At 38.4% G+C, this 12,764-nt stretch overlaps 1 protein-coding gene across 3 annotated transcripts in view; it reads right to left on the reverse strand.

Annotated features, from left to right (window-relative positions):
• The window catches only part of LMBRD1 (LMBR1 domain containing 1), a 99,395-nt gene that overhangs the window by 38,484 nt on the left and 48,147 nt on the right, over nt 1-12,764 (reverse strand). For all 3 annotated transcript variants that reach the window (XM_075145285.1, XM_075145286.1, XM_075145287.1), the window contains exon 8: nt 1,539-1,664. In XM_075145285.1, the coding sequence (XP_075001386.1) occupies nt 1,539-1,664 (126 nt within the window). The remainder of the gene's footprint in view (nt 1-1,538; nt 1,665-12,764) is intronic.

Consider the following 12,764-nt stretch of genomic DNA (forward strand, 5'->3'; position numbering starts at 1 on the left):
CCCTGTATAGCACCTCAGTGACTTAAAAAAGACTTTTTGAAAACAGTTCAAGCTTCCAAGCTGCAAGTCCAAGCTTTGATTATTTAAGACTCATGAAATAAAGCTACCAAGTATACTAATAACAGAAGACCATACTATATACAGAATCTTTTCATTAGATTAAGTAGCATACTTCCACACCTCTAGTTCACTGTACATTACTCAGTAACACTCACTTTCTTCATGACTTCATACAAATGTAACTGAAGAACTAAGATTTCTATTACAGACTGAGACAGAATCCTGACCATAATCTATAAACCAAGGAAAATTAGGTTATACTAATGGTGACATTAAAATATAGACATAACTTAAAGACTTTCTACTTTTTGATCCTATTTGTTAACTAGATCAAACAGCAAGACCAGTTGCTTGCAAACTCTCATAATCCAATATAGTCTTCTGTAATAAGTAATGCTCCATTTTTCAGGGGTTTCTCATTTTTCTCATATTGATTTCAGTAATAGAGATGCTTTTGTTGTAGTAGTACTCTGTACAAAACCAAAACTTTACAATTTAAACTGGGGGAGACTATTTTTTACTTTTTAGGTTTCATTATGCAACAAGATTTCTAGAACACTGAAGGTGCCCACACTGTGTAGAGGTAGCCAAGTATGAAGGGAAGACTGTTGGAACTGTTTCAACACTGCTGAGGTCTACTATCACAGAGCATACAACAGCACAGATGGACTGCCAGGATGAGAGTGATGCATCTTAATGCCCTCTCCCCCCCGCTCAGGGCTATGAAAACTCTGGTCAAACCATTATCTGAAATGAGTTGGGAAAAGGGTGGGAGACTATCCCTAGCATCTTGTATGTAAAGGAGAAATCTTATCCTGCTTCAGCTTGCGCTCTTAGGTTGTTAAAAGCGTCCTGCTTACATTAGGCACAGCATTTCAGTGAGCTGCAAAGCCATCATGGGTTGACAAATGGTGTTAACATCCTAGGGATGTTTAGGATTCAGAACAGAGAGATTTCCAGATGTACGCTTTTCATAAAGAAATGATTTATAACAGCAAGGTACATCAACTGGAAAGCAAGAATATCTGGGGCTGCCATTTAATTCATAGAGATGATTAATAGTTTGATGAAACTAACTCATGACAGCTCCATGTGGCAAGTATCCAGTGCTGATAACTACACTGAGTAAGTGTCAATAAATTGGATGCCATATCTGGTAGCAGACTAAGTGAGGTTAATATTCTTAACTTCTGCAAAGTATCTCTTCCATATGTCCAAGCAGGATGGGAGAAGTTTAAGTTTAGCTTGTCAACACCATTATTAGCTAGACAGAAATAACTACTGCTGAAGGACTGATAAAGAAAACCTGATTGCTACTACACAAGTGACCACATTTGTTTCCAAATAACTGAAATAAATGCAAACTAGTCACTTCTGACTTGCTATTCTTTCTGGAACAAAAACTCTCTACAGCATGACCATAAACTAGTCAGCAAGCAAGAAAAAAAATTCATTAAGAAAGTGAGAACAGACTATACCTTTGATTTAATCCTTAATAAATGTTGCTCCACTTCTTCAATATCTTCAGTGTTCTCTAAACGTTCATAAGCCGCACTGGTAGTTCCTTTAATCAAATTTAGAGGCAAAGCTGACATACCGTAAGCCTAAAATAAAAAGGAAACATACATACTCGAATTTTCTGCCATACATTTTCATCTGATAAGGCTGTTGTATGTTGTAGCTATAAGGTATCACTGCTGGGGTTTTTTCCCCACCCTCTTTCTACAGAGTCTTACTAAGGCAATCAATTTTTTTCCTTTTTTGAGCAAAACATAACAAACATGCTATGCAGATTCCAGCATCCTGCATTGTTCCAACAGTACTTAAGCATCTCATGATTGCTGAGACAATAGCATGTGTTAAGACTTCATATAAGCATAGCCCACTGAAGATTTATCAAGCTAGCCCTTGGGTTTTTTTTGTCAAATAATTTAGCTTCCCAAAACCTTAACCTTCCCACTTTAGATCATAATTAAAACACTGTGTAATACAGGAATTTCTAGATATTGAATTTAAATAGTTTTAGAAGCAAAGTACACAGAATTTCTTTGTAGCCAGTAGTTTTCAACTTTCTAGATAATTTCATTTTAAAAGTAAGTACCGGATTTACTAAAAGAAATTCTGCAGTTAGACACAGCAGAAGGTAGGTAAACACCGAAACTCAGTTACATTCCAAGACTGCTTAGATACACATTCACATTCATAAATTTTGTGGGCATTTACTCCTAGTTATAAACCCTATACCATTCAAAGAGTTTGCCAGCTTCTACATCAACACTATGCCCAGATTTTTCCCATGCAAAGTCTGTAAGCTTTCCACTAACATTGGAAGAAACAGATACTTGAGGTGAGGTAAACAAGAAGAAAATGCCACTATTTCCTCCCTGCTACTCTGTGAGTCTTATAGGTCTAGGCAAAGGTCAGAAGTTTCTCCAAGCAGTTTAGAGACATTAGCCATAGGCTTTTTATTTGTTTTATACTGTGGGTGGGAGGGCTGTTGGTGATAGGTTGTTCTTGGTGCAGAGCTCAGCAGGAAGGTTTTTCTTTTCTTTCTCTTAACCACAATTAACACATGCAGTTTTACTAAAGTGCTTGATATCTGAACATTAGTTAACTTCAGAAATGAGCAGTTTTCTAGATTTTCACAGGAAAACCACTCCCTCCTTTGAGCACAGCTTTACATTTCATACTGAGAATAGATTTAACAATAGGTTTAACACAAATGCTAGTGTGTTATAAATGTCACTATACATGCTGTCAGATCACATGAGCTTTCTGTACACAAGACTTGATTTGACCTGCTTAAGAACCTACTTAGACACACTAATATCTTATGCATTGTACTCAAAGCAAGACACTGAGCCCACAAACTTCAGTTTCACTCTGCAAACAATATTCCATGATTTCAAGAAACATTCTTCCAAGTATTAGGCTACAAAACCATGAAACAGAAGTTTAGCAGTCTAACAGTCTTACTCACTCACTGTGGAATTAGGTTTCTTACGTTCAGAGTGACAATTACCAGTAAATTGTTGGAACAGCATCAGTTAAGTTCAACAAGACAACAGCATATGTGTCTCTCAACAGGCTTCAAACCCAAGGAAACAGTAGTACCTGTTAAATCACTTCAAACCATTAAGTAAGGGTAGGTGAAAAGTATTTTTCTTCAAATATTTCTTGAAGTATGTATTAGCAAAGAGCACATTCAGCTAGATCTTTGACAACCTGCACTATGTGACCTTTTTTTGCATAGCTATAAAGTATTAAAATTGGTTTTACCATAGACTTCTAGAGAATAAGGTAGGCTATTAACTATCTGCTCAGCATTTCAAGACTTCACAGCCGACATAATCTTATTTGTCACCCAAAAATACAGCTTAAAAAAAAAGTATTTACAGCACTGTTTACAGACTGCTCCAAATAAAGTTAAACTCCATTTTTTTAGCTACAAAAGGTAACTGGCAATTTCAGTTCCTATGTTAGAGCTTTTTGCTGTAAAAGCTATAGAAGGCAAAGACATCTCTCATCACAGGCTAGTGATAGCAATGAAATTTCATGCCTTCCAAGACATTCTAGAAGTTCTGGTTTGACCACAGCTATACAACCACAGAAAGGCCTACCTACAAGATCAAGTATTTTAGGTAAGGAAAAGATTTTAACTTAGGCTGGACTTTACAACTGTGTCCATAAATGTAGCTTAGTTCTCCCTTTACAGTATCTCCTTTGAGAGCATTAAGCAGCTTTGCTGTCTACAAGAGCTAAAAAGGAATCTCCCCTAGTCCTCCTCTTGTGTTGGCTGAAGAAAGAATTCCTTCAACCTTTCTTTATGGGTTGCGTTCTCCAACTCTCTAATACTTTCAAAAGCCTACACTGGAGCCTCTACAGTTGTCCAGTTTCTTAAACTGGGGAATACTGTGTCTGGCTTCAGTTCCCAGGTGTGGCTTTGGAAGTGCCAAGTACAGTGGAATAATCACGTCCCTTGATCTACAGGCTATGCTCTTGCTGATGCAAGTCCAGGACACTGTTTGCCTTTCTGCTGCAGGGCACAATACTGGCTCATGCTCAGCTTGCTGTCCACTAGGACTTCCAAGTCCTTTTAGCAGAGCCATCCCCCAGCCGGTCAGACCCCAGCACGAACTGTTGCTTGGAATTAATCCATTCCAAGAGAAGGCCTTAACATCTGCTAAACCTGATGCCATTCTTGTTGGCCCAATCTTCCCACCTGTCAATGTCTCTATGGTGGCTCTTCATTCTGTTGTACCTACTTCTCCTAGTTTGATATCATTCTCAAACTCGATGACTATATACTGAACCCCATCATCCAGATCATTTATGAAGACTGCGTATTGAGACCATATTGACCCTGAAAAGCTCACTCAGGTCTGGCTGCTAGTAGCATAATTCCAGAATTTAGGCGAAAGTATAAACACCATCCAATTTCATAACTAGAATGCAGGCTGCAATCTAACCAAGGTCCCTCTGTGGCACCCAAAACATTTCCAGCCAGAGCCAAAAGACATTCAGTATGTAGAAACATACATAATAATGAGAGATTGCTATGACAACAGGCCTACACAATTTTACAAACTTAAGCTTAGAAGGAATTAGATTTCACCATTAAGCAGAGGCTTTTACCTTTCTTCAAACAGCTACCATCAACTAACAGATATCAAGTATTTACTCAACAGCAATAGTTAAGGAATAAAATTCAGAGTTCTAAATCTAAATTTCTACAAAGCAAAATGCAACTCTTAAAGTGATGTGTTGTTTTGTTGTTGTTGCAAATTTGAACTGCGTACCTGAATGCGAAGCTTGCTCTAGTGATAAAGGCATTCTAAGTTCCTTCCTTGAATACAAAAGATGCTTATAGTAAGATGATTATGCAAGTAAGTCTCCCATCATCAGTGGGGGAAAAAGCTACATTGGTCCTTCAAGACATCAATATATAGAATGAAGGACAAAAAGATGAGTCATCTCATGTGATGTGTCACAGGTCTGAACAGAAGCTGTATTAGCTGAGTTTCAGGGCTGCATTTCCTTTCAGGCTGATGTAGTTCAAGGCTGCCCTGAACAAAGTTTTAATCTTGTGGGTCAGTACAAGTGTTAAGTTATTCATGGGCTATTATTCTGGGCATCTGCAACTCAATAAGCAAGCAATGTATCAAAGATAGCACAGGAAAACCAAAGCTGTACACTAAAGCCACGAGAGGGCTCAGTCCTGAAACAAATTGTCGGTTCAAAGTTTGGAATATGAATAAAAACAGATCAAAAGAGCCTTTAAAGTAGTTAAGACAAGTTAATTTATGTACATGAATTTTGATAAAACAAGTAATTAAGTCTTGACATATTTACACCACTGGAACAACAGTTTCCAGAACTTATTTTTAGACAACCTTTGCCTAGAAATGTTAAGTCAGATAAGAGGCACTGCACTGAAGAGTAAAAACAGTAATCCAAATGTAACAAGCAAAACCAGCATAGATTGTTGTTTTTTCCACATAGGTTCTTCAAAATGAACTGAATCTAGTACTAACCACTAACTGTTCAGCTGGTATCTGATAATACATGCTGCAAGGTTAGGTCTTTGAAGTCTCAGGCTGCTATCTCTGCTGTTACTGAATGCCTGATCAGCTTCACTGAACCCCCATTTGAGGGGTGGGAGAAATCTAAATTTATAGTTAAAACAACTTATTTTAGAGAAGATTCCCCTCTTCTGAATCCCTACAAGTGACTCATGTAAGAGATCACCCCCTATTAGTTAGCTTAAGGGCTGGAAAGCCAAACCTTAAGAGCTCATACCTAGGAAGGACAAGTTAGAGGCACCACCCATGAGCAGCTGTCTCACTCTGATTTGAGAGTCTGCCCACAGGCAATACAGATAACTTCTCTGGATGGATGAAGTTCATATTTATACTTCATAGATTTCTTGAAGTAGGTGGCCTTCTACTCTAAAGGAGAAAAGAAAAAAAACCCAGAACAACTTAAGCAAAGCAACAGAAAACCCAGCTTACCTATTCTATAAAAAAAAAAACCAGTCTAAACAAACCTCTTAAGACTTCTTGTTATTCACAGAAGTGGTAGCTAGGTCTGAGACAGGAATTTGCAAAGAAATCTGTCATCAGTAAAGCAGGAGCCTGTAACTCATATGAAAGAACAATTAGGTCGATACTGTTTATGCAGTATCAGTAGGCACTGAAGAACAGGGAGGAGCATACTCAGCTGTTCTCTCAGCATGCCGTTGAATCCAAATACACTCTGTGCTCCAGACAGAGCACTAAAATACCTCAATAGAGATTACATGAGCATTGCTTCCAGTTTGCTTAATCTTCACTTCCCTTGTGTCCCTTTTCTGCCCATCTTGTCTGCAGAGATCCAGCTACTCTCCTGTCATTCCACAGTTAAGATTTAGAAATAAGAGTTGCTGTTCTGATCCTTTGGTCTCTTGCAGACTCAGTATCTTATATCACTTTAGACTTGCCGAACTCACATGGCTAGGTAAGGGAAGGGTCTTTCTTATTAGTTGCCTGGTGTGTTAACAGTCACTCATAAGCAGAAGATAGAAAACAAATGAAGTTGAGACAAGTTGTAAAATCACAATTTACAGAAGTTGCAGCAAGCAACTACGTCAGGGATAAATCCTTAGTATTAAAAAGATCCAGAAAGGTTTTCCACTAGGAACCATAACCGCTAGTTTAACGTTTTTAAATTGCACAAGCTACCAAAGAGTTCCACTGAAAAGGGTGTATTATTAAGGTGGGAACACCTAATAATCAGTCAGATCAGCCATAAGCACACAGATCAGTTATGAGAAGCACATTGAAATTAAGATAGCAAATGCCTTTAGAAACGAGTTAAATGAGTTAAAGCTAAGTTTGGACACCTACCGCAACAAAAAGCCTGAAGCCATCAGGCATTATAGTTTAACTAGAAGTTGATTATGTTTCACTTTCTACATCTCCTATGTTCAGCTAATAAATATAGTCTAATGATTAACTTGTGGCCCAAACAGGATAATCTCTCCTTGTTAGAGATCAAACGGAACAGGTAAGTTGTTTCTGATCAGTTTGGTACACAACCAGCACTGTAATTGAAGGTAATATACCAACCTTTACTGGTTAAAGATATTTTTAAGAATTAAACTTGTGATTTCAAGAAATTATCAGAAGGTACTTGTGTAGCATAGCAGGGAAAAAACTCCCCATTCCATTTATTTTTACAGGTCCGTATATCAAGCAGATGTGGCTTTTAAGTGCTATCACTGAGGCGTTTTAAAAGGTGTATATAAAATCTTGTGCAAAAAGTGTAGAAATTAATACTGACAAACATTTCTTGCATAGCACTGCCCTCTAGCGAAGTCACGTGAAACAGCCAAAGAAAAAAGATTGAGAACTCTTATTATATCACTGTATAAAAGGCATAAGAAGAAATGCTCACAACTTTAAATATACAAATATTCAAATTCCTATTTTCTTACAACAGCCTGTTTCAAGACTTCACCTGAAAGTGTGACCATGAAAGACAGAATATTCAATTCTACCAACTAGACTGATCAAAAAGGCATCTATTCAAGTTAAAAACCAGCTAAACTCTAGTTTAGGATATGCAGTGCTTTAAAGAAATACAAGTCAAGTACAAGTTTGTTTCAATATGAACATCCCACAAAAACCCCTCCATTTCAAGAATATTTTGGTATAGAAGAGATTTTCTGTATTCCTAGCCTAATTAGCTTTTTATTTGAATTATGTTAAGCATGAGGGAAGTCACATTATGATATCTTTTATCCCTCACAGCAATTGATATAGTTCAGTTGTCTACATTGAACGATATTTCATATGGATACAATGCACCCTTGTCAAGCATTGCTTCTGATGGAGCAAGGCAGCTAGTCCAATTAAGTAGTCTCGAGTGTGGTGCACTTCCGTATGTCATACCAATACAGGCAACACCTCTGAGCTTGTGTAAGAGGAACTAGGACTCCACCTTTCTTGAAACTGTGCCTTTCTTCTTTGCGTACTTAGACTGCACAGCTTTCTTGAAAAGCAATCTGACTCTACAAGTAATAGTCATCTACTTTCTCACATTAAAAGAAATCTGCCTCCATCTACACATACTACCATTCTAAAGAAAAATTGGAATTCAAGAATCTTATTTCCAGAACACCATTAAGCATGGCAAACAGTGACAGTGGTTCACACATCCTCCCTGAATTGTGAAAAGTAATGGAGAAAACCTCCTAAAGGCATTTGAAGATGGCAGACCATCTCATGGACAGTTGGATTTTTGTTGATTTTTTGGGGTTGTGTTTGGTTTTGGAAAAGGTCATGCCATACAACTTGGAAAATCATTCAATATGTTAACTAGTAAAATCTCAGTTCTTTCATGGGAAGTTTTAGTATCCAATCTTCAGTTGCTATAAGAGCACATAAATTTTTGAATAACATTGCTATGAAAAAAAATCTCAAAGCATAAAACAGGTATGTTCAGCATGGCATTTCTTGCGCGATCTGTTGTACGTAACATGAACAGTGCATTGAGTACTTGTTTATCGATTTCTCTAACACTTATCAATACAGTATCTTGCTACACATTCACCTTCATTTTTCATATTAATGTTTTCTCTCCACCATACAGATTCAAATAGTCTCACTCATTTATCAATGTTTAAGTGGAAAAAAAAATGTGGTCAAGGTTTGTAAGATGCAGAAACCAAGTATGACAACTTCTACACTACAGTTGTCCTACTACGCACAGTGAACTTGTGCTTGCTCGCCATACCATCTGTAAAAAAGTTAACTCTGACTCAGTTACAATACTGAACATAACTATTTTGCCCAGTTGCCATCTTCTGCATTGCTTCATCGGGCTTAGAAGAGCATTAACAACCAAAAGATTAACCTCCCTTCAAGCTGCAACTCTAAAATCTCAAAGTACAAAACTATCATTGATCCAACAGTTTAATATCTACAGTTCTCCAAGAGTGTAGTAGGAATCAGGCTGTTAAACCAAAGAATACTCAAATTGGTTTGCTATTTCAGTTATTTACTGCTTCATGGAGAAGTAAACATAACCAAATAACTACATTTATATTTAAGAATTGACACTGAGGTGGTTAAGTGGTAATGACAATGAATGCTACTAACTTCTGGATTTCTCAATAACTGATGTCTACTTCAAAGAAAATCAGTAGTAAACAAGGGCTTTTAAGGTTAGACAGATTATAAAAGATTTTAAGCTTTTTGGCTGTTAATAAAAATAAGTCAACTGCAAGAAAAAGTAAATCATACTCTGGACAAAAATTAGGTGTGAAAAGGCCATTAAATTTGTCAGTAGTCAAGCTGAGCTTTGTAACATAGAATCACAGAATCATTAAGGTTGGAAAAGACCTCTAAGATCATCGAGACCAACTGTCAACCCAACACCACCATGCCCACTACACCATGTCCTTAAGTGCCTCATCTACACGTCTTTTAAATACTTCCAGGGATGGTGACTCAACCACTGCCCTGGGCAGCCTGTTCCAAGGCCTGACCACTCTTTCAGAAAAGAAATTTTTCCTAATGTCCAATCTAAACCTCCCCTGGTGCAACTTGAGGCCATTTCCTCCCGTCCTATCGCATGTTACTTGGGAGAAGAGACCAACACCCACCTCGCTACAACCTCCTTTCAGGTAGTTGTAGAGCGCGATGAGGTCTCCCCTCAGCCTCTTCTCCAGACTAAACAGTCCCAGTTCCCTCAGCCGCTCCTCATAAGACTTGTGCTCCAAACATCTCTCAGGATGGAGGAAAAAGGATCACTTTACAATTTCATAAGAAATCAAGTAATGCTTATTAAAAGTTTTGGAAAAATTACAGAGCCAATTATAATCATCCTTCAAGGACATGCTAAATGAGATGCACAAGATCACTCAAAAATTAATCTGCCTATCATTGTTTGAGTAATACTTTATTCTGCCTTGAATTCAAACAGCAATCTGGAGCTGACAACAACTATTGTATTAATACCTAAGGCAATGTAAAACCATTTCAATGCAAAACACATTAATGAAAGAATAGATGCAAACTACATCATCTGTGAAACTGTTTCAAACAAAGCACTGCAGCCCTAATTTATCATTTTCTTGTTATATTCCACGTTTATAGACATGGAAAGCTGTCAGTATATATCATCAAGGTCATGGATTTGCAGAGCCCCCCTGAGGATCACTTGTTCACATTTCTGACAAAACAATTTTAAATATCAAGTGCTGTACTTCAGTATTACACATTACATAATACCAAAAAAAGTAGACTTTGTGTTATTAAAGCTTTAAAACAGAAAAGCAACTACCAATTCAAGATTATGTTGAAAATTGAGCCATACCAAGAAATAAGTTTAAACAATGTTACTCATTTAGACATTGCATGTACTTGAGAAAAATGACATCTAAGTTTATGCTCTTGTCAGTAATATTAATGTATCTATTGTGGACTTTTGTAGACTTCATCTACACTTTTGATAAAACCACTTTTATACTGTTTCCCCTTAAAAAGTTAAAAATTTAGAATACACATCTTCCCTAGTTGCATCTTTTTGCCCCTTCCCAGTCTTCCAAAGTGTCAATTAATGTCAAGAAAAGACTATTCTTCAGTGTACTCAGCAAGGAAATGCAACATGAAGTGTGAGTTTTAGCATTATATTCTAGACAACCATGCTAGTAAGAATCAGTTCAAAGTTAGTCACAAGAACCAAAACTGCAGCTTCCACGGCTAAATACTTTTATGTTTTTACATCAATTTGCAGAAGCATGCAAGTTTGCTTCTTGCACAACCAAGTTTTTAAAGTTACAAAATGATGGAAAAATTAATTTGTATTGCTTACATTAAGTATTAAATGTTTGGTTTTTTTTCCCCCCCCAGAACAGGCATATTCTCCCCTCCACTTCACACAAAGAGCTTCTGAAAAGTGCCACCTCTCAAACTATTTAACAGTTATTACTATCCTCTGACATAGAAGTCTTACAAAAGTTAGTAGTTACTAAACCATAAAACTACGTACTTTTCTGAAGATACTGCATACTGTTTTTCAACAAAGAAACCACTGCACTTTTTTGAACATTAGTTGTACTGAGGTGAATAAATAATAGCAAGAATCTCTAATATATCATTTTCTCACAAAATAACAGCTGTGATGGAACAAAAAGTTGTCCAATATTTAAAAAAGTTAAATGAGGTTATAACAGTAAAACCAGTATTGTGGAATTAAATTAATCCAATAAAGAACCAATCTTATTGTCAATCACCGTTCCCTCAAGCTTTTAATAGGCTAGAGCCAAGCTGAAACAGAGAGGACATCTCACACCATGAGGTACAACACAGTAAGTGCCACCCAGCAGTAGCACTGCTAAATCCTGCAGGTCCACATAGCAGACAGACTGCAGAACCCCTGAGGTTGGAAGAGACCTCTGGAGGTCATCTGGTCCAACACCTCTGCTCAAGCAAGGTCACCTAGAGCTGCTTGCCCAGAACCATGTCCATATGGCTCTTGAATATCTCCAAGGAGGGAGACTCCACAATCTCTCTGGGCAACCCGTGCCAGTGATCAGTCACCCTCACAGTCAAAAAGAGTTTCCTGAGGTCCAAAAGGAACCTACTGTGTTTCAGTTTGTATCCTTAGCCTCTAGTCCCATCATTGGGCACCACTGAAAAAAGCGTGGCTCCATACTTTTTGCACTCTCCCTTCAGATATTTGTACACATTCACAAGACTTCCACTGAGCCTTCCTCTTCTCTAGGTTAAACAGTGCTCCCAGCCTTTCCTCAGAGGAGGAGAGTCCCTTAGTCATTTTTGTGGCCCTTCACTGGACCTCCTTCTGTAGCTCCATATCTCTCTTGTGCTGAGGAGCCCAGAACTGGACACAGCGCTCCAGGTGTGGCACCACCAGGGCTGAGTAGAGGGGAAGGATCACCTCTAATGACCTGCTGGCAATACTCCTCCTAATGCAGCCCAGGACACCATTAGCCTTTTTTGCAGCAAGGATACATTGCTGGCTCATGGTTAGCTTGGGTGTCCACCAGAACCCCCACGTCGTTCTCTTCAGAGCTGCTTTCCTGCTGGGTGGTCCCCTGCATATGTTGGTGCCTGGGTTTGTTCCTCCCCAGCTGCAGGACTTTGCACTTCCCCTTGCTGGACTTCATGAGGTTCCTGTCAGCCCATTTCTCCAGCCTGTCAGGGTCCCTCTGGATGGCAGCACAGCCCTCTGGAGTATCAGTCACTCCTCCCAGTTTTGTCACTTGCAAACTTGCTGAGGGTACACTCTGCCCCATCATCCTGATCATTAATGAATATGTTGAACAGGACTGGACCCAGTATTGACCCCTGGCATACACCACTAGTGATTAGCCTCCAACTAGACTTCAGGCCACTGATCACCATCCGCTGGGCACAGCCATTCAGCCCGTTTTCAATCCACCTCACTGTCCGCTCATCCAGCCCTTATTTCATAAGCTTCTCTATGAGGATCTTATGGGAGACCCTCAACGTGGGCTAGGTTTGGCTTCCCAATGGGAATTGGAAAATGCACATCACTGACAAGCGATGTTAGCATGTTATAACAGTATAGTTATAACTAGAGTCAAGACCTGAAGACTGAAGCAGGAAGCATTACTCTGAAAACAGTTTAGTTCAAAAGCGTTCTTCAGAATACCACCTTTGAAGCTTCAAGTGCTA

The sequence above is a fragment of the Calonectris borealis genome, chromosome 3 (assembly GCF_964195595.1).
Source record: "Calonectris borealis chromosome 3, bCalBor7.hap1.2, whole genome shotgun sequence".
In the NCBI taxonomy this organism is placed as follows: Eukaryota; Metazoa; Chordata; class Aves; order Procellariiformes; family Procellariidae; genus Calonectris; species Calonectris borealis.